The sequence below is a fragment of the Daphnia pulicaria genome, chromosome 1, assembly GCF_021234035.1.
Source record: "Daphnia pulicaria isolate SC F1-1A chromosome 1, SC_F0-13Bv2, whole genome shotgun sequence".
Lineage (NCBI taxonomy): Eukaryota > Metazoa > Arthropoda > Branchiopoda > Diplostraca > Daphniidae > Daphnia > Daphnia pulicaria.
Window position 1 is genome coordinate 32,248,695 of NC_060913.1, and position 25,026 is coordinate 32,273,720.

The following is a 25,026-nucleotide window of genomic DNA, read 5'->3' on the forward strand; positions in this document are numbered from 1 at the left end:
AAAAAATTGACCCTCTCTGCCGAAAACGGTACTCGATATTAAAAACATTTGTACCAGATTCGAGCCCCACCCAACTGCACTGTTTAACTGGTCAAATGGATTATCCACGACTGTTGTTTGAGAAGAGGATGAAAATTTTGTCTCTTCTCGTCATCCGGAGAATCTGTCGTGATGCCGACAGATAGCTGTACATTGAAAGTTTGTTCCACGATGCGGTGGACTGGAAAAAAGCAACAATCATTCAAGACTACCAGCGGTTCATTGATGTATGCCTGGTGATACTGGAAGAAGTTATGAGCTACGACACGCTTTCAGAATACCTACTAAATATTTTCTCAACAACACTTGTCAGCGTGGCACCATTTTTTTATAGCATCGTTGAAACAAACAGAAAGCGTAGAAGACCTCTAAGTGTCTTACTCCAATTTATTCTATAAATCCACTAAATTCCTGTGTATGTTTTCGAAATTTTTCCCAAATGCGGAAGAGATGTCGGCCTACACATTAAAAAAAAATTCAGTCTGATTCTGACGATGATGACCAATGTGATGTGGAGGACATTTATAATTTTGAAGAACTTGTTTTGTGTTTTTTTATATGTTCTGGTTTCCATTTCCCCTCTGCTTACGAACCATCAGAAGCATCTTTTGAAGAAGAATTACTCTAATTTCATCCGATTATGGTTTCCTAATCGACAACCAGCGTTCTTCATGTGGCAGTTCTGGATCCATTTAACCTAGAGATCATCAAGCTGATCCTCGAGAGAGAGAGACATGGTTGGCGGACGAAAAGTGAACAAGTCCGAGAGCAACAAATAGCTCAAATTGAATGACAGGCTTGTTTTGATGAACAAGGAAGAATTGAGAATCTTCAAGAAATTCGCCAAAAAGTAAATTTAAGATAATCCTATTAATTGCCAAATTTTAGGGATTGAGTGTTGGAAATGAAACACATCTCCAACAGCCGACGACGCAACCCAGCCGTAAAGTTAAAATACTTGTAGGATCATAAATTCAAACTACGTGTTATTTGCAGGGCCATGTCGGTTGCACGGGGTCCACAACAAGATAGCCACAGGCTATTTGTTTTTTCGACAACTCTAGTTGGAACTTCATACGAGGTTGAACACAATTTTAAGTTAAATGGTGATGTCCTCGTAAATCTCCATATTTATGGTTATTTTGCAATTAAAAATGGTTCACACATTATTTTCAATAATTTAAATTCTTTCAGGTGATGAAAAAAAATGTGGTTTATTCAACAAGGGAAAAATATGAACTGGCAAAAGATTACTGTTACGATCAATATATTGCTCATCTGATAAATTATGGATATATGACTCGGTAATTTGTTTTCTATAATTACATTTGTTGTTGAACTAATATTTTTTAATGTGCAAATATTTTAATACTAGGAAATTTTTCCCACCCATAATTTTGAGCACTATGCCAGAAAAATCCGACGTGCACTATTTCCTGGGGTTGGTGTGTACCCACATGTGGTACAGCCACTCCTGGATTCAAAGATTAAAAAGGATCATCTTCAAATGTAGTCTAATCAATTCAATCAAGGATCGCAATATGGGCATGAGCTTATCCTTCAAATCGATGGAACTAGTAAGTTTATTACAGCTTTTCGTTGATTCTTTGTTTAATTATTATTTTTTATTTTAGATTTTCGAGTATGTGTCGTACGTCGTACAAAACAGATTGCCAAAACGGCGGCATACATGAAGATGTATCTGAATCTCTTTCATGCCAGAAAAATTGGAGTTTACAATTTTAAAAGAGAAGACGAGAAGACGAGAAGACAAACAGACAAAAACCACACTGGACCAAATTCCCAACATAACAACTTAACAGGCGGTGAGTCTTAATTTTATGAAATTTAATTAATTTAATTTGCTCATAATTTTATCGCAGTGTGTAACAGGTTTTTTTTTTATTTTTAAAATTCCAGCTATACATGCCGGATCAAATTTTGTCTTTTCATCAAGTGAAGTACGATCCAGTGGCTGATGACACAGCTCAGGCAGAAGACGGACCACTGCCCCGCCCGGTCCCAAGAAGATCGGAACAAAGGATCAACTCCGGTTCAGAGTCCGAACCATAACTCCAACTTGCGGCATAATGAGAGGAGGTGGCACTAAAAGAAGCACCCTAAGCACCCTCCCCGCAAGAAATCCAGAGTCGGTTAAAAAGCCACTCCAACAGTAAATCTATATTGTTCCTGTGTCTTTTGTCTAAAACAAAACACTTATAAAAATAAAGAACTGCTTCTTGTTTTATTCATTTCGATATAATGTTACAGTCTGAAAAAAAGAACGGACGAAAGGGGAGCCACGATGATACCACTGGTCGGGTGAGACTGCCAAAACGCCTGGAAGAACCCAATCAGACCCGGCAATGCAAACGGAATAAGCCGTTAGGCAAATATTAGCTGAGACGATAACTCAGCAAGACACAGCAAATAACGGAGCGAGATCCAGTCGAGCCCCACTCAAAAACCCAGATGGCACGATGAACCTGCAAGGGAGTAGGTCGTTGAGACAGAAACCCAAGTGGCTCGCCACCGGTGCAGAGAGTAGGCAGTCCAAGAATTCCGTCTCCTGGCCCTCGTAGTTCTAGATGTGCCCGCTCTCCACCCCCTGTCGTGGCTGCCTATCCTGCGATTTACGATGATAATCCCGTTTTTTTTGGAATACCGTTCAAGGTGCTTGGATTACGAGAGGACAGGTCGCTGCATGCGCAGCCACTGTCCATTTACACATGGATTCGTGCCGCCATGTGCCGTGCATATTGTATTGACGGGCATTGAACGATCCCGACCGCAACATCCACACGATGGGGCCAAGTAAGCAGCCTGCACTCCCCCTGGGCAACTAATACCCATCTTCGTCGAATAACTCGTTGTCTACCCAACTTCAGGATTTAAAATGAAAAACCGACTGTTTTTTTTTTGGGGGGGGGGGGCTTGTGTCTAAATTGAAAAACTCGTTTTAAAAAATTAAAATATAATCCTTGAGGATATTCCAGCTCGAATAGCAGCCGTGGAAGCGCACACAGCAGCGACATTGCTGACGCAAAGAAACAAATTGGAATCTCTAACAGCTCGCATGGCCAGGCACATAGATCAGGCAGAGGGCCAACCGCAAAATAACTAAAAGGAGCTAAGACTCGCAGGAGATCAAACGTTCGACGATACAGAACTAAGAGCCGACCTAAAGCAACTAGTTGAAGCTCAGGGAAAAGAAATAGTGACCGACCTTGAGCAGTCGCTAGGTCTTCATACGGCGAATATGAACACGGCCATCGCAAATCGCAAGATAAGAGTGTTGGCCGTGGATACCAGGTTACTGTGAGTGAGTTTCCCTAGGCGTGATCAAGCCGGAGCTCAAGCTCAAGAGCCAGATAGACAAAGAGCTAGGCCGAGACGAAACATCGGCAGAAATCTTTGGGAAGAAATGCTGGACGATCAGACAAGCCCAGAGAGGCAAGACCGCAGAAGGCAAACGAACGATTGGAAAGAAGCAGCACCGCAAGATCAGCCACCTCCATCCTATCGCAGTGCCGAAGCGGCAAACAATCAAAGACCGGCTCCAGTTCCGGCACCAGCCCCGGCTCCGGCCCCGGCTCCTGGTCGCATCAGCAACACAAGAGGTTCGTTTTGCTCATTTGCTAAACATAAAGATAAAATTGGTAAATATTACGTCAAACACATTCCACTTACTTAAATTCAGTGGAAGGCTTATTTGGACGAAGAAGGAAGAATAAAGAATTCGCAAAATGTTCGGGAAGTATTTCGGGGAAACTAATATTATATGACATTATTATTTTACTTTTAAATAATCCTATTAATTGTTTAATTTTTGGGGATAGTACCATTATTCCACAACGTTTGAAGTTTGGAAGTTCTTGTTAGGGTATTATCGCTGGAACGCAACTCGGATAGAAATAAAAATAAAGTTCCGCAATCTAAAAGAAAAGGATTACTTCGACATGAAGCTCCAATGGAAACTCGTTTCTGATGGATCTCAGAGCGAAGTTTCACCTTCTTCAAAAAAGCAAAGAATTTGATAGGTAAATATTACGCCAATCAAATTGAAAATCCTAATCCGCAAGTATTTACGGGTCGAAACACCTATAGAATTGGATGTTGACTGTTGAGCATACAGACCGGAGCTTTGATTTTTATGGCGGTAAAATTCCGCAAAAGGAACATTAGAGAACCTCTCTTTTCGACAGTGCAAGCCCAAATACGAAATACCACTGCCGTTTGGTGTTCTTTAACGCCCTCTGCCGAACGTTAATGGGTTCCTGAACACAAACACAACACCCCAAGGGCTTTTTCTTAAAGCCGATTTTTATTCCCTTCCTCTTTTTAGGCCCCACCCTAGTTGTGCCACGGGAACTGGTTTATCGTCTAGTGGCGATACACAAATTACTTTTAAAAAGTCAGCAGTTTTTTTCTGAGTTTCGGATAGCCCACCTCTTCAAACTGTTTTCATGTTTTTTCGATACTCGGCTCAGAAGCCGAGATATTAACGATTGAAATTTTGGAAAAAAATTCCTAAAAATTTCTTCGTTTTTCGGCCATGCCGGGCGTCATCCTATAAGCCACCTAGCGCTCGCTAAAACAACATTTCCTCCTCTTTGCCTTTAGGGTCTGTTGGGGTGACCCCCCCCCCCTCGATAGGTCAGAGTGATAGAGAGTATGGTGAAGCGACGCTGTAGGAATTCTCCATAAGGCTTCGTCCGAGCAGTCTTCCTTATATGCGCTAGTGACACCTTGCGGATTTTTCCAGAAACATGTTTGAACACGTTTTTTTTCTAAGTCAGACTTGCCAAAGAAAACAAATTCAGATGTTGTTTAAAAAATGTGAAAAACTCGCATTTTTTACAGAATCTAGGCATTTCATCTATTTCGCTTTATAGAAAAAAACAAGGAAAAAATTTAAAAAAAAAAGGTTTTATGCAGAGATTTGAACCCAAGATAACTACCTTGTGAATTTATACCCACTGGGCTGTCAATCGCTTGCTACAACCCCTAAAAATTGCTTATCATAACCCTTTTTCGGAGCAAAACAGCAGTTCAGTGAGGCTACGCGTGGTGGAAGCCCTGCATATTAGGGAGAGCCATGTGGCGTCTGCAAATCAAGTGATCTCGAACTTTGAGAAAATGCTGGAAAACATCTGACGATGCCTTATGGAGAATTCTTACAGCGTCGCTTCACCATACTCTCTATCACTCTGGATAGGTGTAGGCTGACGTTATGAGGGAGACCACCCCAAGAGACCCTAAAGGGCTAAAGGCAAAGAGAAGGAAATGTTGTTTTCGCATTTTCGTAAAACAAGAAAACTTTTTGAAGAGGTGGGCTATCCCATCTTTTTGAAACAATTACAATATTTTTAGGTGCAGCAGTTGACGAGAAAACTGCTGCACAAAAACAAAAAAAAAAGTCCAATTTTCGGCTATCCCCTCTCAGTTTTGTTTTTAAATATCTCCCAATTCCAAACTACAAAAGCTAGACGATTGCGGTTTTTACCAATCGACTTGGCAAAAAATTTTGAACAAACCCTATCTATTTTTTTTATTTTTACAACACCAGCGACGATTTCCGCTGTATCAAAAAACCCCAAAACGATCTCTTTGAGTGGCGAATCGCTTGTTAAAAGTTCCCCGTTAAGAAGTCTCTGAGGTATAGAGTTTCGAAAAAAAAATTAGGCGACGACGGAGTGCCAGTGCTCGATATCTAGTTGGCCAAAATTGACCTTATTGCAGTGGCGCTCCGCGATAGAGGGCGCCAGTGCGATAGATTCACGGGCTACTATCAGACTCCAGTCTCTGGTAATCTCTGGTAATCTCTGTCACGATGACAGTAAATGCAAAATTGTTCAGGTATAGTTTGTTTTGGTTTGTTGTTTTGCTTGGAAATAGTGGAAAATTGTTTGGTTCACAAGTATGCGATCGTGGGGAAGTGTTCGATCGAAAGTATGTTTCGTTGTTAATTATAAATTAGTAATCTGAAGTGATACCTGAAAATAAGTTTTGATTTCTTGTTAGTTACTTGCTATACGATTTGAATCCGGCCGAAGGTTTCAATTTACGTCGTGATGTCTTTATACGGTTAGCAGTTTTTGTCAAAAGACTTCAGCAACATGGAGACTGGGTTTTGGCAAGCTTTTAAACTTAGAGATGGTGCATGATGAAATTGGACAGCAATGAACATTAAATCATTTTTCCTTTACTGCAGGTGCTACCTCCCTGGGGTCCACTTCCTCATTGGAAGTCCAACGATATAGGAGATCAATTCAAACTTCCCTGGAAATTGTTTTTCAATACTGAAAGTCTTATAAAGTATGTTAGCATTACAGAACTATCTGATCTATTATCAGGTTAGTGTAATTAAATGGAATCACAAATTGTATTTGTTGTATTTATGTAAATGATTATGTTATTGTGACAGAAAAGAAAAATCTGCTGATCAACCAGCTCTTCTACTTGCAACATTTTCAAGATGGATGGGAGAGTGGAAAATGGGAAGAAAAATATAAGTTTGAAAATTGCATCAATAAACTACCTTACAGGTATTTTTCTCAATTACATATATGTGTCTTTCATCAGTCTGCTTATATTAATAAAATGTACATGTTACAACAACTTTAGAGAGACCAAAGATGGTGCAATCAAAGGCTGGTTTTGGGGTTATGAAAAAATCGAAGTTCGAAACATTAGTTGTGTCTCATTTCAAGGTCACTTTCGGAAACTCCTACCAATTTTATCACAGCACTCGAAGAAATCTGGAGACATAATCATGATTGACCGAGGAGAAATTCCTTTGCATGATGATTATGGGGGTGTTGAATATTGGAAGGTAATATACAAACTTGTATAAATTTTGGAATCATCAAGCCTAATTTTTTTTTAGTCTTAATCATTCTTGAAAGAATGAACAAATTTTTGTTTCTCAACACAGCCAAGAAAAAATTGCATTTACTCAATCAATCTACATCTTAAATTAAAACTAAGATATTTAGTTATTACTGTATTTCTTATCAGGTTCGGCGAAGCATGCGTTATTCATTCAAGCTCTATGCCTTGGCTAGTCAATTCCGGCTCGAATTTCTTCAGTCTGATGACGAAACAGATCGTACCTCTCTTCCGAGTGATTGGAGAGATGAAGTTCCTGGAGTGGTAGCAAAAGGTGGAGACTACGTCTGCGGGCATTTGAGGAGGCAAGACTTCCTTTACGGAAGATCTAATGATGTTCCCTCTTTAAAGCTGGCAGCAAAGAAATTGGCGAAAACAGCTACGCTACTGAATCTCCGGAACATTTTTGTCGCAAGTGACGGAACTAAGAAAGGTCAGTACCAAGTCCTCCAATTATTTTGTACAATCAGTTCCTGTGTGTAGAGTTAAAAATTCACTCATTTGGAATTTTATTATTTTAATTAGAAATGGAAGAATTGCGAAGCTATTTATCGCCCAAGTATCAGCTGTTTCTCTATCTACCCAGTTTTGAAGTCCGCAAAGAGATTTTGGACGGAGGAGTTGCCATTGTTGAACAGATAATTTGTTCCAGGGCAAGGCATTTTATTGGATCTTTCGAATCGACTTTTTCGTTCCGCATTCAAGAAGAGCGAGAAATATTGGGCTTCCCATCCAATTCCACGTTCAACCGCTTTTGTGCTGATGACAATGATTCTTGCGAACAGCCAGCCAAGTGGAAAAAAATAATGTGAAATGGACGCAATAAATGGCGTAGCTTTCTTGTATTTCTTTTTGGAGTAAATAACAATATTTTCTCCCAAGTCTGTCATGCGTAACAGGCATAGCCGTAATAATAATGTCAACAGGGAACATTTGACCTAAATTCTACTCACGTAAGTCTTTACTAGAGGACACATGTTTTGGACTGTTTCTGGGCTGCAAAATGTCGAAACTAAACTCATTTATCTTTTTATCTAACATTTTGTGTTGTAATTTTTTTTTTACTATACCGGCATGTTCACCTCCTTTTCGCAGTTGTGCTATTCAAGAATTTTCATATGGGCTGCTTAAGACACTGAGTTTATCTCTGGGCCAAACAAAATTTTAAATGCTTTTATTTTTTATAAATACAGTATAAAGAAGAGTTCCAATTATCAAATGAAATAGTTTTGAATTTACTTTAGATTAACCGACAAACGTAATCAAGTTTTATGTACAAAAGAGTGCATTATAATCTCAAGAACATTAACACTTTCCCAGACTACCTGGATAATATATACATAAGCAAACATTTCAGTGCCATCGTCGTAAATTTTAACCGCAACTTAAAAAGAATATTGTCTCTCAGCATGATTTTGTTATTATCTATTCTTTTGGTTTTGCAAAGACTTGGCACGTGTGAATAAAATGCGAGTGAACGCTAATAAGGACAGGCAGAATTTAACAATGGTAAGGTCACGCACCAACTGGTTACCTCTCATTTGTTCTGTTGCTCGTTATAGTCCCACAGAATCAGCATGTACATTTCAACAATCGTAATCAGGGCGAGAAACATGACTGACCTCCTTCTTTCTCCCGATATTTTAAAGACATCATTCCCAATGCCTTGCGTGTAATTTTGGGATATTTTCTATTCGCATGCTTGGCCAAAGAAAATCTCCTTTTTAACCTATTTTTTCGCATGCTCAGCAAGCAAAACATGTAGCTTGTTTGCCTGTTTTCTTTTTTAGTGGTGATGTGGGGGAGGGATAGAGAGTGCTGGTGGGACCGGCAACACACTTAAATGGGGTTGAACGCATTATTTGTTAGCAACTGAGGCAGATGATGATGAGTTAGTGAAATAATCGAGAACTAGTTTCCCAAGTGTGTTCCGCTTTACGTGACAAGTAACACCGCAAAAGTGATTTTCCAAACGACGAAACAATTCGCAGGGATCAAGAAGTCTGCTTGATCGCCACCTAGTTAGATACTTGGGAAAGCATTTATCAATAATGTATATAAGAAAGGACCCAAATAAAAAAAAAGTAAAAAAAAAAAAAAAAGTCGGAGAAAATTTTTTCCTTTTAAAAAAAACTACCTTGTTTTCCAATAGCCAGCGGGGGTCTACCGAAAGACCGAAAGCTTTCTCCTTTTTCTTTTGTGGGTCGCGCTGAGTAGTAAGGGGCTCTCCCCTCTAGCTTGTAGTGGATTTTTGAGACTCACCGTTTTCCTCTAGACGGCCTGTCCTGTTGGTATTCGTTCCAGTAGTGAGCGGTACTAGGTGCCGTGTGGTCGCATGTTCAAGTCTTCCGTGCCACTACGTTATATATACAGTCTGCCTCTCTAAAAGTTGTGTTAGTTTTGATTTTCTACAGGTGCCGCCACGCCAAAAAGAAGGGGCAAGACAATTTGATTGAAACGAAGGAATGATGTGCCCAACCGTGTATGACATTGCAGACAAATCCCTACTGTCTGTTTCGACTGCAATCGTGCTGTTATGATTGTAAAAGAGGTTTTCTAGAGGGTCACGTTTTTCTGATCGCTGCCGCTCTTCTTGCCTCTGGTTGCCTCTTCCTGTTGTGTGAATTTGGGGCGGGATCGGTTTTTTTTTCTTCTTCTTCTTCTTTCATTTGGAATATAGGAGAAATCTGGAACACCAGTTGGAGTACCGTTGCTTTTGAAAATCGGAAAAAGAAAACTGGAGCCGCGTTTAAGACTTATATCCTCGCCCGTCTTCCATTTTCTCCACTCTTTCCCTGCTGTGTTGTTTCCCCTCGTGTCATCCCTAACACGTTATCTACGACCAGGAGAGTGGCAAAACAATGCCGGCCTACCTGGAGTGAGTTGATCGTATTCAAAATTGTGAAGCCTTCCTAGCGGATTCGTTGCATCAACTTTTCAGGATCTCGCCTCGGTACCGGCAAGTTCATATTTTTTTTTTGTTTTTCACTTCTATTTAGCCTCTAGCTATAGACAACAAGTATCAATAGAAAACTATAAGCTCTCTATTCCAAAACACCTCCGCACTGATCAATAGAAAATCATTTTCAGAGCTGTATATTAAACAACAAAGCCCGCATCTTTTATTTCTCGAAAGGAAATGCTAAGACGTCAAAATTTCTTTTCAAAGTATAGGGAACACTTTTCTTATACACAGTGCGAAATTGTCTCGTCACTCTGCTACTTCCTTGGGGAACAATTTAAAAAAAGGGAAAAAATATATAATAAAAGACCTGGAAGTGTATTGTTAATCTTCGCTTTGACAAAAAAGAAAAAAGAAAAAAAATAAAACTTTGTGAAAAATCGAGTCAGTGCCAGATCGGCCCAACGGCCATACAATAGACATTGAGGTGAAGTGTTGAAAACAGCCGTGATAGATTTAAAGGGTTCGGCGACAAGATGAGAGAAAAAAAGCAAAGCAAAAAAAAATATAAAATCAAACTAACGGAAGGGTGGGAGGTTCTTTGAGAATCACAAAACGAGTACCGGTAGGCAGTCTGAGGACTTGGAGGGTGAATTTTTCCGAAGGGCGCTATTTTAACCAAGGACTTCTTTGCCCTTCCGTGTGAGCACTGGCCCGAATATGCCGCGTGAACGCGCGTATCGCGCTGGTAGAGGATGTAAACGGGTTAGAGGGTCACTCACCAAAGCCCGTTTGCGGTACCGCTGCCGCTTCCTTTCCACACGCAAGCGGCAGCAGCAGCATCGGAGCAGCGGCAACAACAGAAAACCTCAGCCCGCTCTACACGGTTCCGTTGTTCTTTCCTTCATATTATATTATATGTACGTATACGTAGTAGTATCTGGCTACGGGTTCTTATCTGACCAAGTCGCCCATGCGTACGTAATGTACACATACAGTTTATGGCTCCAAAATAAAAGAACGACTGCCGTAGTACGGTCATGCGTTGTTGACACGATGCCTCCAGATTGGACAGATCATCTCGCCAGATTGAAATGATCTCGCCCTTTTCCACTACATAACAAAAGGAGCGAAACTTGAGGATGTATATCCAGCAGACGGATTGAAACCCCCGTGCTTGGTAAACCGTAAAGCTCCGGAGTCCCCTTCACTCTGAGACATTCCTCCGAAACATTCCCAAGTTGGAATTTGTGCCTTCACAACATTCTCTAGAGCGCTGTTACGCGCCCGAGTACCGTTCACTCCATCATTTTTCTTTTTTCTACAGACAATTACAGTACACCTTGAAATGGAACGTTTGACAAATGCGGAGGAGGAGGCTTATAGTAACCTAGCTGTCCTAAATAAAATAAATGCCACTAAATAACTTAAAAACATCAAGGATCCGGATGTCTTGTGAAACGAGTGAAAACGGAATGAATTTTGTTTCGACGTTTCTTAACTTTGTCGTTACCTTACCGGAAGGGTTCGAGGATTACACAAATACTCTGTTGTGAAAAGAAATGTAAAAGTCCGGATGATTCATTTGGCTCACGTCGGGCGCTTTCTACAGTAAGGAAAGGTGGGGAAAGAGTATATATCGCTTTCTCTTTACACCGGGTTTAAGGGCGAGGGCACAGTTCGGTTTGACCTACATGGCTTTCCTGTTTCTCTCTCGTCACCCCCTTTCCTTACCTGTGCAACCCTCCCTACTCTGACGGGAAAAAAAACAACGGGCATAACAGGAATAAGAGTCAATCTCTCAACAGAGAGTCTGGGTGTGTCAACGGCAAAAGCGACCTCAAACTCGCATAATTACACAATGACTAAAAAAAAGGAGTCTTCTCTTTTTATTTTTTGAGTATTCAAAAGTGCTCATGCGTCCCATCTGGTTGTGCTTTACTCTTTTTTTTATCTTTTCGCCGGGGAAAAAAGAAAAAAAGATCCAAGACAATTAGCATAACTGTTGGAGGTGTTTCTTGTTTGCTGCTTGGAATTCCAACCAGTTACTGTACAGTTTGTTCGAGTATCGGGAGCTTCTTTTTTTGTCTTCTTTTACTATCGCAATAAAAATGATTGTTTTTGAGGTCCGTGATTTTGAGTAGGTAGCAAACACTGGCTGGGTAGCCCATAACCGAAGGAGATATACCAAATACCCGCGTTCTATTTCTTTTTTTAACTGTGTGGAACACATGGCTGGCGCCTGCTGCTGCGGTTCAGTGTTAACGGTATCAGTGTCGACCGTATTGGATCACGATTTCTGGTCATTATAGACGACGACGACGTTGCTGCTGCTATCGTTGATGGATTAAGGGCATGAACACCAGAGCTCGCTCCTTAAGTACCGGTTGGTAGAACGGGCAATTATTGTAACCTTTCCCTTTGTAACTCTGTAACGAGCGACAATATCGAATCTTTGTCCCGATGAACTGAAACTTTTTCCCAGCGCGCGCATACGGTACCAATTATGAAGTTGCAAACAAAAAACAGTGCTGCCACCTGGCTCGTTTTTGCTTTCACCGTTGCAGAGTTGTGACCTACATTTCATCACTCTGTGGTGTGTGGAACTAGGTGATGCCAGTTTTCTGTCGTCTCGGACTTTTCTCTCTCGACCTAATTGACAGTCCTGCAAGTTTCTTTTAAACTAGTGTCATCTCTTATCGCCCATCAACATCTCAAAAGTATTCTTTTGAAAACTCCGACTAGTTTGCCAAAAGAAAATGTCCGGTAATCCTTTTATTGCTTGGTGAAATCGGGCGTTCCCGTTTACTTGGAAACAATTAGCTACGGACGGATAAATCGAGATAAAGATATCTTAAAACAAAGACATCATGTACTCAGCTCACCAAATGTTTTTTGTCGTTTTGATTTTGTTCATTTTGTTCAACTTCCAAGTACCTTCAAATTAGCACGTCGGAGGATCATTGGGTCAATAACCTTGATTCTCCAGTGGTTTCTCCGCAGTACATCCGCAATTTAGAACTTACAATAAGTTTGGCTGTCATGAAATTTTTGAAATACACGGCGGATGAGAACAAAGGAGGGTATAGTTAAATAGTAGTCTAAAGTATTGCTTTAGCACACACTGCACAATAACCTACATTTGTTAGCGAACCAGATTTATCGGCCGAACTAAATTTCTTGTAACTAGGTTGGCAGCTGGTAGTAGCAACTAGTAGTTAAAGATATTCAGCACCTAATAATTATCAGGGAATTTTAGATTCCCATTTATGTTGGACATGTCGCCATTAAGTTCAAGTCGCACAAAGCAGCTGACTGTGTTTTTCGCATTCCCCTGCGGTTGTTGAACACGAGGCCAGCAGTGCTGCAGTTTGCGGAAATAACAGCTGTCTGTGGAAGCAAATGATCAAGATTAGAATTGACTATTCGCTACGTTACGGTTTCTCTCGAGCGGCAACTGTCGACAAATGTAACCGCTTCACTTGCCGCCGTAGTTTTGTTTGAGCATTGTCGGTTTTTATTGAGCTACTTTTCCAGAATTGCCTAGATTGCTTTTAGGTACAATAGAAATAATTGAGACTGGCCAATAATTTTGGGTTTATTTATTCATTTTTTTTATTGACAGGCTTGCGATGGATATCCGATGTGCAATGGGGTTGTTTCTTCTTTCGTTCTTGCCTCTAGTTCTCTCTGCGAGTCAACCACAAAATAATCTGACAACTCGTAAGTGCTAATAATTTATTACTTTTACAGATTTATGATCATAGATTTAATGTCAAGACTATTTTATTCACTAAATTTTACTGCCGTGAATTTGTGATGCAAATTGCGCACAGTGATTTATGCTTTTCTTTCGGTTTTCATGTTTGGCGCATTGGCCAATATCAGCTAGCTACCAAATCAGTCGCAAACCCTGCTACGTGAAAGGCCAAGAAGGAACGTGCATGTTCGTATGGGAATGTGTCAAAACGGAGGGCACACCTCTGGGCATGTGCATGGAGCGATTCATGTTCGGTAGCTGCTGCGCTCACGACCTGGACAACAATGTCGTTCCAAAACCATCCCTGTCGTCGATGATTGCCACCATGGCGACCAATTATCCAACGCCAGGAGGTTCTCCAAATGTCATCGGAGCAGCTAAACCCAACAATCTTCCAGTTTCCATGCTGACGACGCTGATCGCGTCGATCCCTACCTGGAAGGGAAACAGCACCAACGAAACCGCACCGGAATCCGAGAAAATTCCAAGCCCTGGGCTGCCGTCATTAGCAGTGTCAAATTGGCTTTCAGAAAACACGTCAACGGATTCAACGTTTTCTAACGAACTTACATCGACTGCTAGTCCAATAAGCCACAACACGGTTACATTATCGTCATTGCAAACGACAACTCCGCTGATTACTGCGTCGACGACATCCACCACTAGAACGCCAACTCCATCGACGCCAGCGGAATCGACCACAAAGCCGCAAGGTAGTCAACCCACACTAGGCCCTATCAAATTACGTCCCAAGCCCTATCGACGGACGACGACACGCAGAGCTGCTTTGCCAACGGTTGCAACCGGAATTAGTACTAACCCTCCGCTTGTTTCTTCTTCCACAGCCATGGCACCTACGAACCAGGCGTTGGCTTCCGCACAACCAGCACCTACAATTGCACCGTCACTCAACCTACTCATTCCCAATAACCTTCTGAACCCGATAGCGGTCCCGGTCTCGTCTACCGCTATAACGAAGCCGCAGAATTCCGATGTTTTAGTCGCCTCACCTGTGCCAATTTCTCACCTTTCCCCTTTAACCTCTGAATCAAATTCAACGATTCTAACATCTGCGATTGAGCTTCCCGATTCCCCTTCTTCGCTTAATGAACTTAATTCCACCGCTGATATCCCAATCACGATCCCCACGGCTTCCAATCAGCCGATTGACGATCCTTTGACTAATGCTCACGTCACTTCAGGGGTTACGTCAACCACCGAAGCCGATTCGACCGAGTCGCAGAGCGTTCCATTGAACAACCTGTCCAACCATACGACTACTACTACTTCTTCCATCGTGGCGTCTACTGCTGCTGCATCACTTGCATCTAACGAAATCACCGATGTGACCGAGATGGCGACAGTCTCCGTAACTCCGTCGGTTCAGAACACTTCCACCAGCACTGAAAGTTCCAGTAAGAAACCTGGAACCAGTGTAACGCCCACTAGTTTCAACAATTCCACCAGCAGCACGGAAAGCACGAAGAAACCCACTTTGGCCGTTACTTCACTGCCTAGCAGCTATCCAGAAATCGGTAAAGCATTTTTTAAAATAAAAATATGGGCTAGTATGTGTGCTGGATATGAAAAAACTGCGCAGAGGTTATGTCATCAATTGTAATTCAATTCTGTTGTATGTTTCAGAATGTGGTGTACCTCCTATGCTAGCAGAAATTGCAAGAGGAGAAAGAATCGTGGGAGGCAACAATTCGAAATTCGGCTCTTGGCCCTGGCAGGTATAAAATATAATCCGACAAAACAAAATTTCTTTTGGGTAGATTTCTAACAAATTTTCCCCAATTGATTCACTTTTTCAGGTGTCTGTTCGGCGGACTTCCTTTTTCGGATTCTCTAGCACGCATCGTTGCGGAGGAGCCCTCCTGAACGAATTGTGGGTTATTACGGCAGGACATTGTGTCGAAGAGTAAGTGATAGATTTTATTATCGCCCTATATCTCACAAAAGCAATAATAAATTACGCACATTTTTATTTCAGTCTTCTCGTCTCGCAAATTCGAATGCGTATGGGGGAATTCGATTTCAGCAGCGTGCAAGAGCCATACCCATTTGTTGAACGCGGAGTCAATAAGAAGATCGTTCATCCCAAGTACAATTTTTTCACATACGAGTATGATCTTGCGTTGGTTCGGCTAGAAGAACCGATCACCTTTCAGCCAAATATTGCACCAATCTGTCTGCCAGCAATGGACGAGTCTTTAATCGGCCAAAACGGTGTTAGTACTCAAATTTAATTATAAAGAATTCAAAATTAAAAAAATGACCACCAAAAAATACAACCAATTTTGTTTTGATTGACAGACGGTCACAGGATGGGGTCGTCTCTCGGAAGGAGGAACATTACCCTCAATGCTTCAACAGGTTTGAAAATTGACAGATTAATTTTTAAAATCTTTATTAAAAATGATTTGATCTGTTTTCAATAGGTTACAGTTCCTATAGTTAGCAACGATAAATGCAAGGATATGTTCCTAAAAGCTGGACGCCATGAATACATTCCTGATATATTTATGTGCGCCGGATTCGAGGAAGGAGGAAGAGACTCTTGTCAGGTATTTTTCAAATGAACAGTTTAACGATTCCGCGGGATTTTTAAAATTGGTTAATATTTAATAATAGGGCGACTCGGGTGGTCCATTGCAAATTCGTGGCCGTGATGGCAAATATTTCTTGGGAGGCATCATCAGCTGGGGTATTGGATGTGCTGAGGCCAATCTTCCGGGAGTTTGCACGAGAATATCCAAATTCACAAGTTGGATTCTGGAAAATGTGACGTGAAGAATTCCGAAAAACCATTAATGTGATATATTATATGAAATTATGCCGTACTGCTATCATCTTCATTGGACTGCATCAAACACAGAATGTGACGAATTCTGTTTACCCAATTTTTTTCTTTCAATTTCGTAGCTGGCCTACTGTCAAAAGGAAAATCGTAAATGACTTTCTCCCACAGTGCTATTGATCCAAAGAGTAGGCAGCAACTGTCCATTTATAAATGAAGTATTGATTATTTCATCGATCGACCTTTTGTTGGTTCTTGTTCGAGAAAATCTCGATGTATCGTTAATTTGCATATGCGTTTCCCATCATCTCTGGAGGTCTGAAGGAATGCACTATGCGTCACTGTAAATAGGTTACTATTTTTCATTTCTTTTCGCTGTCCATTTCCAATCCAGTTCTTTTTTATAATGTTTCATTTCGAGTTGTGAATTGCAACGGCTCTGTATAGTGTAGATAGTGATACAAATCTGTAAACGATTTGCCCGCAATTTTTTTGCTGTTATATGATTGGCGTTTTCGGGTTCAGGATTTCTCCGTTAACAATGTTGCAGTTGTGTTTGAAACATTTTTGTGTGCGGTTATCGTTGAGATAACACGTTGAAAAATCGTTGTCTTGTTGAATTTTTCCTAAACAGTTGGTGATCCAAAATTCCAAGTCTGATGGTTGCGTAATGATATGCATCATTGGCTTCAGACAATCAGAACAAGTCTTTTTTTTCAAGATAAATAATAAAGTCCTTATTTTTAAAGAATTAATAAACAAATTTGTTCCTAAAAAAATAAAATAGCTATGAACTATGAATGATCACTTCTTTTAACTGTATACCCTAAAAATGGGGTACTGGGTAATTACTCGTGTAAACGGATGTCTTTTGTCTAACCTGTACACGCGATTCGTTCGCTTTAGCCGGGTTATTTCGGCCGAGTGGGATAGGCGTTAGCCTGCGACGCGAGAGGTCCCGCGTTCGCTTCCCGGTACGACCAAATCTTCCTACGCGAAGCCTCAAACAACGGTTAAAGACCATTTTCTGTAACTGTTGAAAGGAAGCGCGGAAATTGATGTCGTGATCGTCGCCTTTGTTGCATCATAATGATCTGATGAAGTGAAACGTTCATGAACATTTATTTGTTTACAGATACGCTACGCTGATGACATATACACGAATAAACATATGCAAAAACTGAAGGAAATTCAAAACAGAATATTCGAAATAACGGACCAACTTTTCAAAAAGAAAAAAAATACGTTGACGAATTCTCTCGGGGTTTATGTGTAAGCAATTTTGGGGCATTCCGCATTCGCCACCAGGAGCAGAGTTTGGAACTTAAGACTGAAATCTGTTTCTTATATTTATATTGTGCCTTATCTAAAAACATCTGAAGCCGTTGTGATGGCTTGGTGCGCAACGATATGTCATTGTAATTATTCAGTAAAATTCAATTACGAATCATAATCCTTCACTGGATTTATTTCCTTAACAATATTTCGGACTGTTAAGTTGTTGTCTTCCTCTTTGAATGAATGAATTGTACTAAATTATACAAATGATCAATTATACATATTTCCCTAACAGATGGCGAGAGAGGTCAGTTCAAAACAAAATATTTGTTTTACGTATGTAAAACTATCTGCTATATCTTTTGACAGCTCGACTTGTTCTCATTCACGCTTTTACGTTTTTACTCCAAGTTCTCTTTTGACTTGTGTTGCGTGATTGCGCATTATTAGCATGACAAGTAAAAAAGTGGCCATCGTCGGGAGGTATATAGTTTGAAATTTAAATTCATCTTCTGTTTATTATTTTTTCTTTAATTGTTTTTTTTTTTTTTTTTTAACCTGTAACTGAATAATTTTCTGCTTGTAATACCCACCTGTATTATCACACCTTTTTTTATCTAAAATTTTGTCTTTTTTATTCATCATGAAATTAGTGGATTGATAGGACGTAGCTGGGCAATGTTATTTGCTGGTGCAGGGTATAATGTCCACCTGTATGATGTAACACAAGAACTTGTTGAGAATGCTATTAAAGACATTGAAGAACAGCTGCAAGCTTTGGCTACCTCTGGACTTTTAAGGGGTAACTTGAGTGCATCTGAGCAGCTGAAATTGATAACTGGTGAGGAAATATATGCATTCTTATTACATTTTTTTGTTAGCTATTCTTATCTAGACGTAGTGTGCATAGTGCATGACTCTTTTGTTGATGTTCATCCACAGGAACCAAGACTTTAAAAGAATGTGTGCAAGGAGCATTGTATGTCCAGGAATGTGTCCCTGAAAATCTTGAACTGAAGAAAAAGGTTTTTGCTGAGCTAGATGAGCTTGTTGGTGATAGTGCCATCATTGCGAGTTCAACCAGTTGCACACTTCCATCCTTGTTTTCTGAAAACATGAAACACAGGCAGAATGTTATAGTAGCTCATCCAGTAAGCTGAATTTTACTATCTGTTTCACTTTCACGAAAGCTCAAAACCTCAAGAAATGTGTAAAAATAAAATCTCAATTTCTTAAGGTAAATCCCCCGTTCTACGTACCGTTGGTTGAGCTTGTACCCGCACCGTGGACGTCACCAGAGGTTGCCATCAAGGCTCGTCAAATAATGGAGGAACTTGGACAAAAACCTGTTTCCCTTTCTAGAGAAATTCCTGGTTTTGCATTGAACAGAATTCAGTAAGTAACGCGCTGAGAATCATTTAAAAAGGAATTGAATTAAAATATGCAATTCGATGCCACTTTCAGATACGCAATCTTGAACGAATGCTGGTATCTGGCCCAGGAAGGTATTCTAGACGTCGCTGACATTGACTCGGTCATGAGCCATGGATTAGGGCCCCGTTACGCTTTTATGGGACCGTTGGAAACGGCTCATCTCAATGCTGAAGGTGCCGGCGGTCTTTTGTTTATTGAAATCATTTCTGTTTTTCACTACATTTTTCTAATTCCAAAAGGGATGGAGAATTACTGCGAACGCTACGGCGAGACGATTTTCAACGTGAGCAAAACTTTGGGCCCCGTTACCCGTTTCGAGGGAGCCAATCTGCAGAAAGTCAACCAGCAGTTGGTTGATCAAGTGCCGTTAGAAAATCTGCAGGAGAAAAGAGCTTGGCGCAACAATTGTCTCTCTTCATTGGCTCAACTGAAACAAAATATCGATAAGAAAAAGACTGATTAAAATCACTTTTTGTATTTGTTGTTGAATCCCGTAGTTGAAAACCGAAATTGCTGCCCCAGACTCACGGACCCCGCTTAGGTTACCCTATGTTACCCTTTAGGACCCCTTATGCCCTATTTGTTTTTCTAGAGGTATAATAAGTGTGTTAAACGTGTTAATATAATTCTAAAATACCCCAGAAATTAATCAAATTATATTTGCAATAAAAAATTGAAAGATCGCTCTTTTCAAACATCTACTTTATTATTCGACGTGAGATGGCGCGGGCGTTCAAAAACAGAACAACGAAGGGATTACGTCAAAAAATAGTAATAATATTGTGCCACAAATGGCTTTGCCGATCGTATAGTCTCTCAGTTTTTTCTCAACAATCGTGTGCATATCATTCAGTCTACACGCATTTAAATTATCTTTAGTCAAAACAAATAAAGTGTAATCTCTTTTAAAATAACCATGGCTACGTTGTTGAAATGTAATATGGTAGTTTTAGGATGCAATCCGCGCTTCTTTTCGACTACTTCACAACGACTCAGTCAAAGGTATGTTTTTCAATTGTGAATGTCAGTACATGTGATAATTTTGTGCTTTCAGTTTTATCTTTTAAAGAGGGTTAATTAGAAATAGGTGTTGTATTTTTCCTGGATTTGTTGATTTAGTATTGTGCTGTTTAACAAATTATTGCGAATTTTAACGATGATATGATTTTGGCTGTCATGAGAGGAGTCGAAGACAACCTTGATTATAAACAGCTGATTTAAAAAATGCTTCGTCATGCTGTATCATGCTCTTGCCCTTGGGAGAATGAACGCTCGTGCAACCTTCAACGTGTGGACGTGACTTTAGTCCCGACTTTCATATATACTCGTGTGGCACATGCCCAACGAAAGCGCCCACCCTCTTCACGCCGCTTCTCTCTGTGGTATGGGCTACTTCAGCGCTACCGGCTTCTATTGGTCGGAAGCTACCGGCTAGGAAATGTAAGACAACATTCAAACAGGATCACCTGCTTAAGTTTAGCAAAGTCCTTGAATTTTGCAAGGAACAACTTACACGTGTGATATTGTTAAATTTATACGACACAACGGCATGTCAGCACCTAATCTGCATAGTTTAAAAAAAAGTACCAAAATAAAACTGAAGTTCAATGTTAAACGCGTTAAACGCCATCGTTGATGCACACTCTAATATAAATTGACGTTTTAATTTTTGCTCGGTATTCAAATAAGATCGTTCATTTAATTAACAGCTTTAAACTTGTCGTCGTGGGTGGAGGAGCTGGCGGATGCTCGGTAGCGGCTAAATTCGCATCAGTTCTTCCGAAAAACAATGTGGCTATCATCGAGCCTAGTGATGTTAGTTGTCGTTTCTTTTTTTGTTTTGTTTTCCATACTTATAAAGTCAAAACTCACAATAATAAATAATAATTCATTATTAGACTCATTACTATCAACCAATGTGGACTATGATTGGAGGGGGAATGAAAAAACTTGAACAATCTGGTCGACCAATGAGCCAAGTGCTGCCAAAAAATGCTCACTGGATCAAAGAACGAGCCAGTCAATTTTTCCCGGAAGAAAATCGTTTGGTGACAGCTTCTGGAGAAGAAATCAAATACGAATACCTTGTCGTGGCTATGGGATTGCAACTTGACTATAATAAGGTAGGCGATCATTAGACTTTTCATCATTTCAACTGAAATTTTAAAATATACAAATATTATGCTCATATAATAATCATAATGATCGTTAACTATGAAAATAGATCAAAGGATTGCCGGAAGCTTTCAATACCCCGGGCGTCTGTTCAAATTATTCGCCCAAGTACGTTGAAAAAACGCTGGAATCCTTAAAAAACTTTAAAGGAGGAAATGCTATTTTCACTTTTCCAAACACCCCAATCAAGTGCGCCGGTGCGCCTCAGAAAGCCATGTACATTTCGGAAGAATACCTTCGAAAAGTACGCCTAATATTATCACCCGTTTATTATTATTTTTCCTGTGTCTGCCAACTGACATTTTACGTACCGATTTAGCACAACAAAAGAGACAAGGCTAATGTGATATTCAACACTTCGCTGGGCGTTCTCTTTGGAGTCAAGAAATATGCGGACGCGCTAGAAAAAGTTGTGCGTGAGAGGAATATTGCCGTAAATTTCCGACATGAACTTATAGAAGTTAAACCGGATACCAAAGAAGCGGTTTTCAGGTTACTAGACGATCCGGCGGGAAATACGAAAACCTTCAAAGTTTGTTTTGCTAGTCGGTTCGAAATGTACTTTATTTCAAAAATTTCTAATCCATTTTGTAAGTACAGTACGAAATGCTTCACGTCACGCCGCCTATGAGTGCGCCGGATTTGCTGAAAGCCAACAAGAAATTGACCAACGAAGCTGGATATTTGGAAGTCGATAAAAGTACGCTGCAACACATTCGTTTCCCCAATATCTTTGGAATCGGTGACTGTACAAATCTACCCACTTCCAAGACAATGGCTGCCATTGGTAAGTAAAAACTGCTGTGGTTCTGGGAATCCTAATAAACTACACCCTGTGAGCTAAATTTCTTTTTTTTTTCTTTTTTTTTCTCTATTTCTAGCTGGGCAGAATAAAATTGTATACGACAATTTGAAACTTCAGATGGAAGGGAAAAAGCCATCTCAAAAGTATGATGGCTACACTTCCTGTCCATTGGTGACGGGTTATTCCAAATGCATTTTGGCAGAATTCGATTACGACGGTCAACCGCTAGAGACGCTTCCCATCAATCAAGCTAAAGAGCGGAACACATCGTTTTTCATGAAGAAGGAAATTATGCCAGTCTTGTATTGGAAACTAATGCTAAAGTAATATCGTATTTTTCGCCCGTAAAGTTATTTTACCATCTCTTAACTTTTGATATGTTGCAGTGGTTGGTGGAATGGGCCTGGCGTAATTAGGAAGATTCTCCATTTGGGCACAGGCCGTTGATCGACATCGACTCACGGAAGAGATTGAAGAAAATCAGTGCAAAAAATAATATCGCCGCTATCATGACAAAAAAAAATTTGTATTTTTTTAAATGTACAGTCCGGTGAATTTTTATATTGCACAAGGTTGCAGGCAAAAAATCGAATTCCAATTAATTTCGATGTTCGTGATAAAAACAAACAGAATAGTTCATAATCAAATAAACACGCATCCCACATACCGGTCATGAAAATATAAATGTTGTTGTAGTACAAGCTTTGAACTCACTCTGAAAGACATGGCGTCTTTCGGCCTATGGCCTATTGCAAATGCGGTGATATTCTTCGTGTGAAATATTGAACGGGTCTTCTTTTTTCTTTGCTCACAATATGTATACATCAGTAATCAAACAGGTCACGTGCCCATGACGATGCAGCTTTCTAAAATTCATGATTGAGCCTCAAAGCATAGTGGACACGATTGAAATGCATAGATACTTCATCAAAATTGTATAATCCACTCAAATGAATTCTTGATTGATATAGAACCTGCCTCTCAGTTCTATTGTGGATCACTACTTTCTCCAAATTGAGATATCCAATCTGCCTCAGTTTTTTTTAACATCCTGGCGTGGATTTTATTCGTTAAACTAGAGATGTGTTTCACCAGGTTTATATTTCCCTCCCTATAATTTTGTTTAGTGGATCCAATCATGAGCTTGATCAGAAACTAATTAAAAAGAAATACAGATAACATACGTAAGTTCTCGAGTGTGAAAGCAACACGGCTGAATTTGACCAGAAATATTGAATCGAGTTGGAGAGAAATATAGGGGGTTAGTAGCGCAGTAAACCGCATATGCAATTAGATACAAAAAAACCATCACGTGACTTATGCCAATGACAAGATGTTCAAGATGGATTGACTGGTCATGTGGTTTTATTTTGTATTTTTATTGTTTCAAAACTGATATAAGTCAGTATTTTTTAGCTCGTATTCATATCAGTGAGCTTCTTGAGTTTGACTTCATCAGAGCTTAACTTCGTTAATTTTAAATTAATCCGGTATATCACCATCACTTCAAAAATGGGTCACCCTGGAATAATGAAGGTAAAACTTATAAAATTTCGTCACGTAAAACTAATGCAATTCGGTCACGTTACTGTCGTAAAACTAAATATAATTTAAATTGATTATTATACTGGTGATACCAACAACACAAGCTCAATTTAATTTCGTTACGAATTTATAGTTATTCAGTCAAGGAGTCCTTCTTATCCTTGTAGCCTTAGGAGTCACCGTGTCCATCGTAGAGTCATCGGAGCAGAGCACTATTATAGAATTCAATATCGGGCAGATTAGACGGTTTGACGAATTTGAAGAACGAACAATTGCACACGACCGACACGATTACTCCGGTGTATATCGTCCATCCATAAGGAAACCAAAGTTACAGCTACCGACATTCAAATATGGAACACCAAAATCCGCCGATCCTATTGAAAATCAAGAAAGTCAAAGAGGCTTACGCAAAATAGACGCACGCGAAGTAATCACTAGTATTTTTGTAACAAGCTTCATTCACCTTGTATTGTTTTTCAAACAGTTGGTGGCGGAAATGTATCACGGTTTAAATCAACTCTATTTCTTTGGATAGACCCATACTAAATCTAGTGGGACATTAACCGTTTCTTGTAAAATAAATGTGAATAACAAAATATTTATTTTAAATAAAATTCTCTGAGTGCGTTGCTTTTCTTCTTCATTTTAACGTCTGGATACCGATGCACTAGGAGGAATGAGTGTAACTATGTAATAAAATAAAAATCGAAATCTCTATGATGAAGCGCTAGATACATATTTCTTCCGTTCCCTTAATTTAGAACGAAACACATTCTAACCTAATCCGACCTAATCAATACACCAATATACAGAACCAGAAGTCCAGAACTGACATTCTCGGTAATTAAATGATTATTTTTATTGACTCACCGCATTTTTTGGGAACACATCCAAAACAAACTCAGGGCTCGAGTCAAACCTCTGACCTTTTCACGGACAACACTTGGGTCTAATTTTGGACTCTAGTCTTCGCAACATTTTTGGGGGTTTCTAACAAGAATACCAAAACATCATTTGTAAATTTTGAGCTGATTTTCCCGTAATTCTTACATAGTTCGTTAGCCGAATGGCAGCGCTTGAAACGCGAGCCCAGAGCTATAGACTCCACACTATGTCGCTTGTCCACACTTGTCGCTTCACGGCTGTGTTGGCTTCCCTATCCCGCTTTCAGCGTAAAAGTAAGCCGATTTGGAAACTTTAAAAAGCGCCTCTAGTGAGTGTGTCAGCTACTACGCTCAGATACTTTTGAGAGCCTAGATATGGCTCTTTTTAACGTTTCCACTTCACAATTCTGACAGGCTCCGCCCTAAAATCTCTGAAAATCTAAGGGCATAGTTTAAGATAGTATTTTTATTTTATACAAAAATGTGTTTCTAAGTATTTGATAATTT

General features: G+C 40.0%; 5 protein-coding genes across 10 annotated transcripts; all 5 read left to right on the forward strand.

The window, feature by feature from the left end:
• Positions 1 to 5,785: 5,785 nt before the first annotated feature.
• On the forward strand, positions 5,786 to 8,154 carry LOC124327965 (GDP-fucose protein O-fucosyltransferase 2-like). 2 transcript variants are annotated; one of them, XM_046786923.1, is made up of 7 exons: positions 5,786 to 5,991; positions 6,064 to 6,175; positions 6,254 to 6,395; positions 6,467 to 6,587; positions 6,667 to 6,874; positions 7,060 to 7,363; positions 7,456 to 8,154. In XM_046786923.1, exons 1-7 carry the CDS (start codon positions 5,873 to 5,875, stop codon positions 7,740 to 7,742), a joined length of 1,293 nt encoding a protein of 430 aa, XP_046642879.1. In that variant the 5' UTR covers positions 5,786 to 5,872; the 3' UTR covers positions 7,743 to 8,154. The 2 variants fall into 2 exon arrangements, with proteins under 2 accessions (XP_046642879.1, XP_046642880.1); XM_046786924.1 differs by lacking the exon at positions 6,064 to 6,175 and having other exon boundaries at positions 5,831 to 5,991.
• Positions 8,155 to 9,126: 972 nt separating this feature from the next.
• Positions 9,127 to 16,871, forward strand: LOC124321288 (serine proteinase stubble-like). Of its 4 annotated transcripts, none has more exons than XM_046784207.1 (10): positions 9,145 to 9,889; positions 13,458 to 13,555; positions 13,721 to 14,305; positions 14,438 to 15,127; positions 15,237 to 15,328; positions 15,410 to 15,516; positions 15,589 to 15,826; positions 15,912 to 15,971; positions 16,037 to 16,162; positions 16,230 to 16,871. In XM_046784207.1, exons 2-10 carry the CDS (start codon positions 13,465 to 13,467, stop codon positions 16,386 to 16,388), a joined length of 2,148 nt encoding a protein of 715 aa, XP_046640163.1. In that variant the 5' UTR covers positions 9,145 to 9,889; positions 13,458 to 13,464; the 3' UTR covers positions 16,389 to 16,871. The 4 variants fall into 4 exon arrangements, with proteins under 4 accessions (XP_046640162.1, XP_046640161.1, XP_046640163.1 ...); XM_046784208.1 differs by having other exon boundaries at positions 9,160 to 9,889; positions 14,795 to 15,127; XM_046784206.1 differs by having other exon boundaries at positions 9,127 to 9,883; positions 13,721 to 15,127.
• A 1,135-nt stretch (positions 16,872 to 18,006) lies between these two features.
• Positions 18,007 to 19,790, forward strand: LOC124321193 (lambda-crystallin homolog). The gene is made up of 6 exons (XM_046784096.1): positions 18,007 to 18,156; positions 18,327 to 18,514; positions 18,616 to 18,824; positions 18,911 to 19,068; positions 19,138 to 19,280; positions 19,347 to 19,790. Exons 1-6 carry the CDS (start codon positions 18,125 to 18,127, stop codon positions 19,568 to 19,570), a joined length of 954 nt encoding a protein of 317 aa, XP_046640052.1. The 5' UTR covers positions 18,007 to 18,124; the 3' UTR covers positions 19,571 to 19,790.
• An 84-nt stretch (positions 19,791 to 19,874) lies between these two features.
• Positions 19,875 to 22,753, forward strand: LOC124321192 (sulfide:quinone oxidoreductase, mitochondrial-like). Of its 2 annotated transcripts, none has more exons than XM_046784094.1 (8): positions 19,875 to 20,109; positions 20,817 to 20,922; positions 21,006 to 21,230; positions 21,332 to 21,526; positions 21,602 to 21,814; positions 21,883 to 22,069; positions 22,164 to 22,410; positions 22,474 to 22,753. In XM_046784094.1, exons 1-8 carry the CDS (start codon positions 20,024 to 20,026, stop codon positions 22,532 to 22,534), a joined length of 1,320 nt encoding a protein of 439 aa, XP_046640050.1. In that variant the 5' UTR covers positions 19,875 to 20,023; the 3' UTR covers positions 22,535 to 22,753. The 2 variants fall into 2 exon arrangements, with proteins under 2 accessions (XP_046640050.1, XP_046640051.1); XM_046784095.1 differs by lacking the exon at positions 19,875 to 20,109 and adding an exon at positions 20,141 to 20,547.
• Positions 22,754 to 23,361: 608 nt separating this feature from the next.
• LOC124321194 lies at positions 23,362 to 24,691 on the forward strand. The gene is made up of 2 exons (XM_046784097.1): positions 23,362 to 23,623; positions 23,766 to 24,691. Exons 1-2 carry the CDS (start codon positions 23,600 to 23,602, stop codon positions 24,168 to 24,170), a joined length of 429 nt encoding a protein of 142 aa, XP_046640053.1. The 5' UTR covers positions 23,362 to 23,599; the 3' UTR covers positions 24,171 to 24,691.
• Positions 24,692 to 25,026: the final 335 nt, after the last annotated feature.

Coding starts and splice junctions, on each gene's coding strand:
- LOC124327965 (XM_046786923.1), top strand. CDS start 5,873: ATGACAGTAAATGCAAAATTGTTCAGGTATAGTTTGTTTTGGTTTGTT. Junction 5,992..6,063: donor GGGGAAGTGTTCGATCGAAA/GTATGTTTCGTT, acceptor ATTTCTTGTTAG/TTACTTGCTATACGATTTGA. Junction 6,396..6,466: donor ACTATCTGATCTATTATCAG/GTTAGTGTAATT, acceptor TTATTGTGACAG/AAAAGAAAAATCTGCTGATC.
- LOC124321194 (XM_046784097.1), top strand. CDS start 23,600: ATGGGTCACCCTGGAATAATGAAG. Junction 23,624..23,765: donor GTCACCCTGGAATAATGAAG/GTAAAACTTATA, acceptor ACGAATTTATAG/TTATTCAGTCAAGGAGTCCT.
- LOC124321288 (XM_046784206.1), top strand. CDS start 13,465: ATGGATATCCGATGTGCAATGGGGTTGTTTCTTCTTTCGTTCTTGCCT. Junction 15,329..15,409: donor TCGGCTCTTGGCCCTGGCAG/GTATAAAATATA, acceptor TCACTTTTTCAG/GTGTCTGTTCGGCGGACTTC. Junction 15,517..15,588: donor GCAGGACATTGTGTCGAAGA/GTAAGTGATAGA, acceptor TTTTTATTTCAG/TCTTCTCGTCTCGCAAATTC.
- LOC124321193 (XM_046784096.1), top strand. CDS start 18,125: ATGACAAGTAAAAAAGTGGCCATCGTCGGGAG. Junction 18,825..18,910: donor ATGTTATAGTAGCTCATCCA/GTAAGCTGAATT, acceptor CAATTTCTTAAG/GTAAATCCCCCGTTCTACGT. Junction 19,069..19,137: donor TTTGCATTGAACAGAATTCA/GTAAGTAACGCG, acceptor TGCCACTTTCAG/ATACGCAATCTTGAACGAAT.
- LOC124321192 (XM_046784094.1), top strand. CDS start 20,024: ATGGCTACGTTGTTGAAATGTAATATGGTAGTTTTAGGATGCAATCCG. Junction 20,923..21,005: donor CTATCATCGAGCCTAGTGAT/GTTAGTTGTCGT, acceptor ATTCATTATTAG/ACTCATTACTATCAACCAAT. Junction 21,527..21,601: donor CGGAAGAATACCTTCGAAAA/GTACGCCTAATA, acceptor GTACCGATTTAG/CACAACAAAAGAGACAAGGC.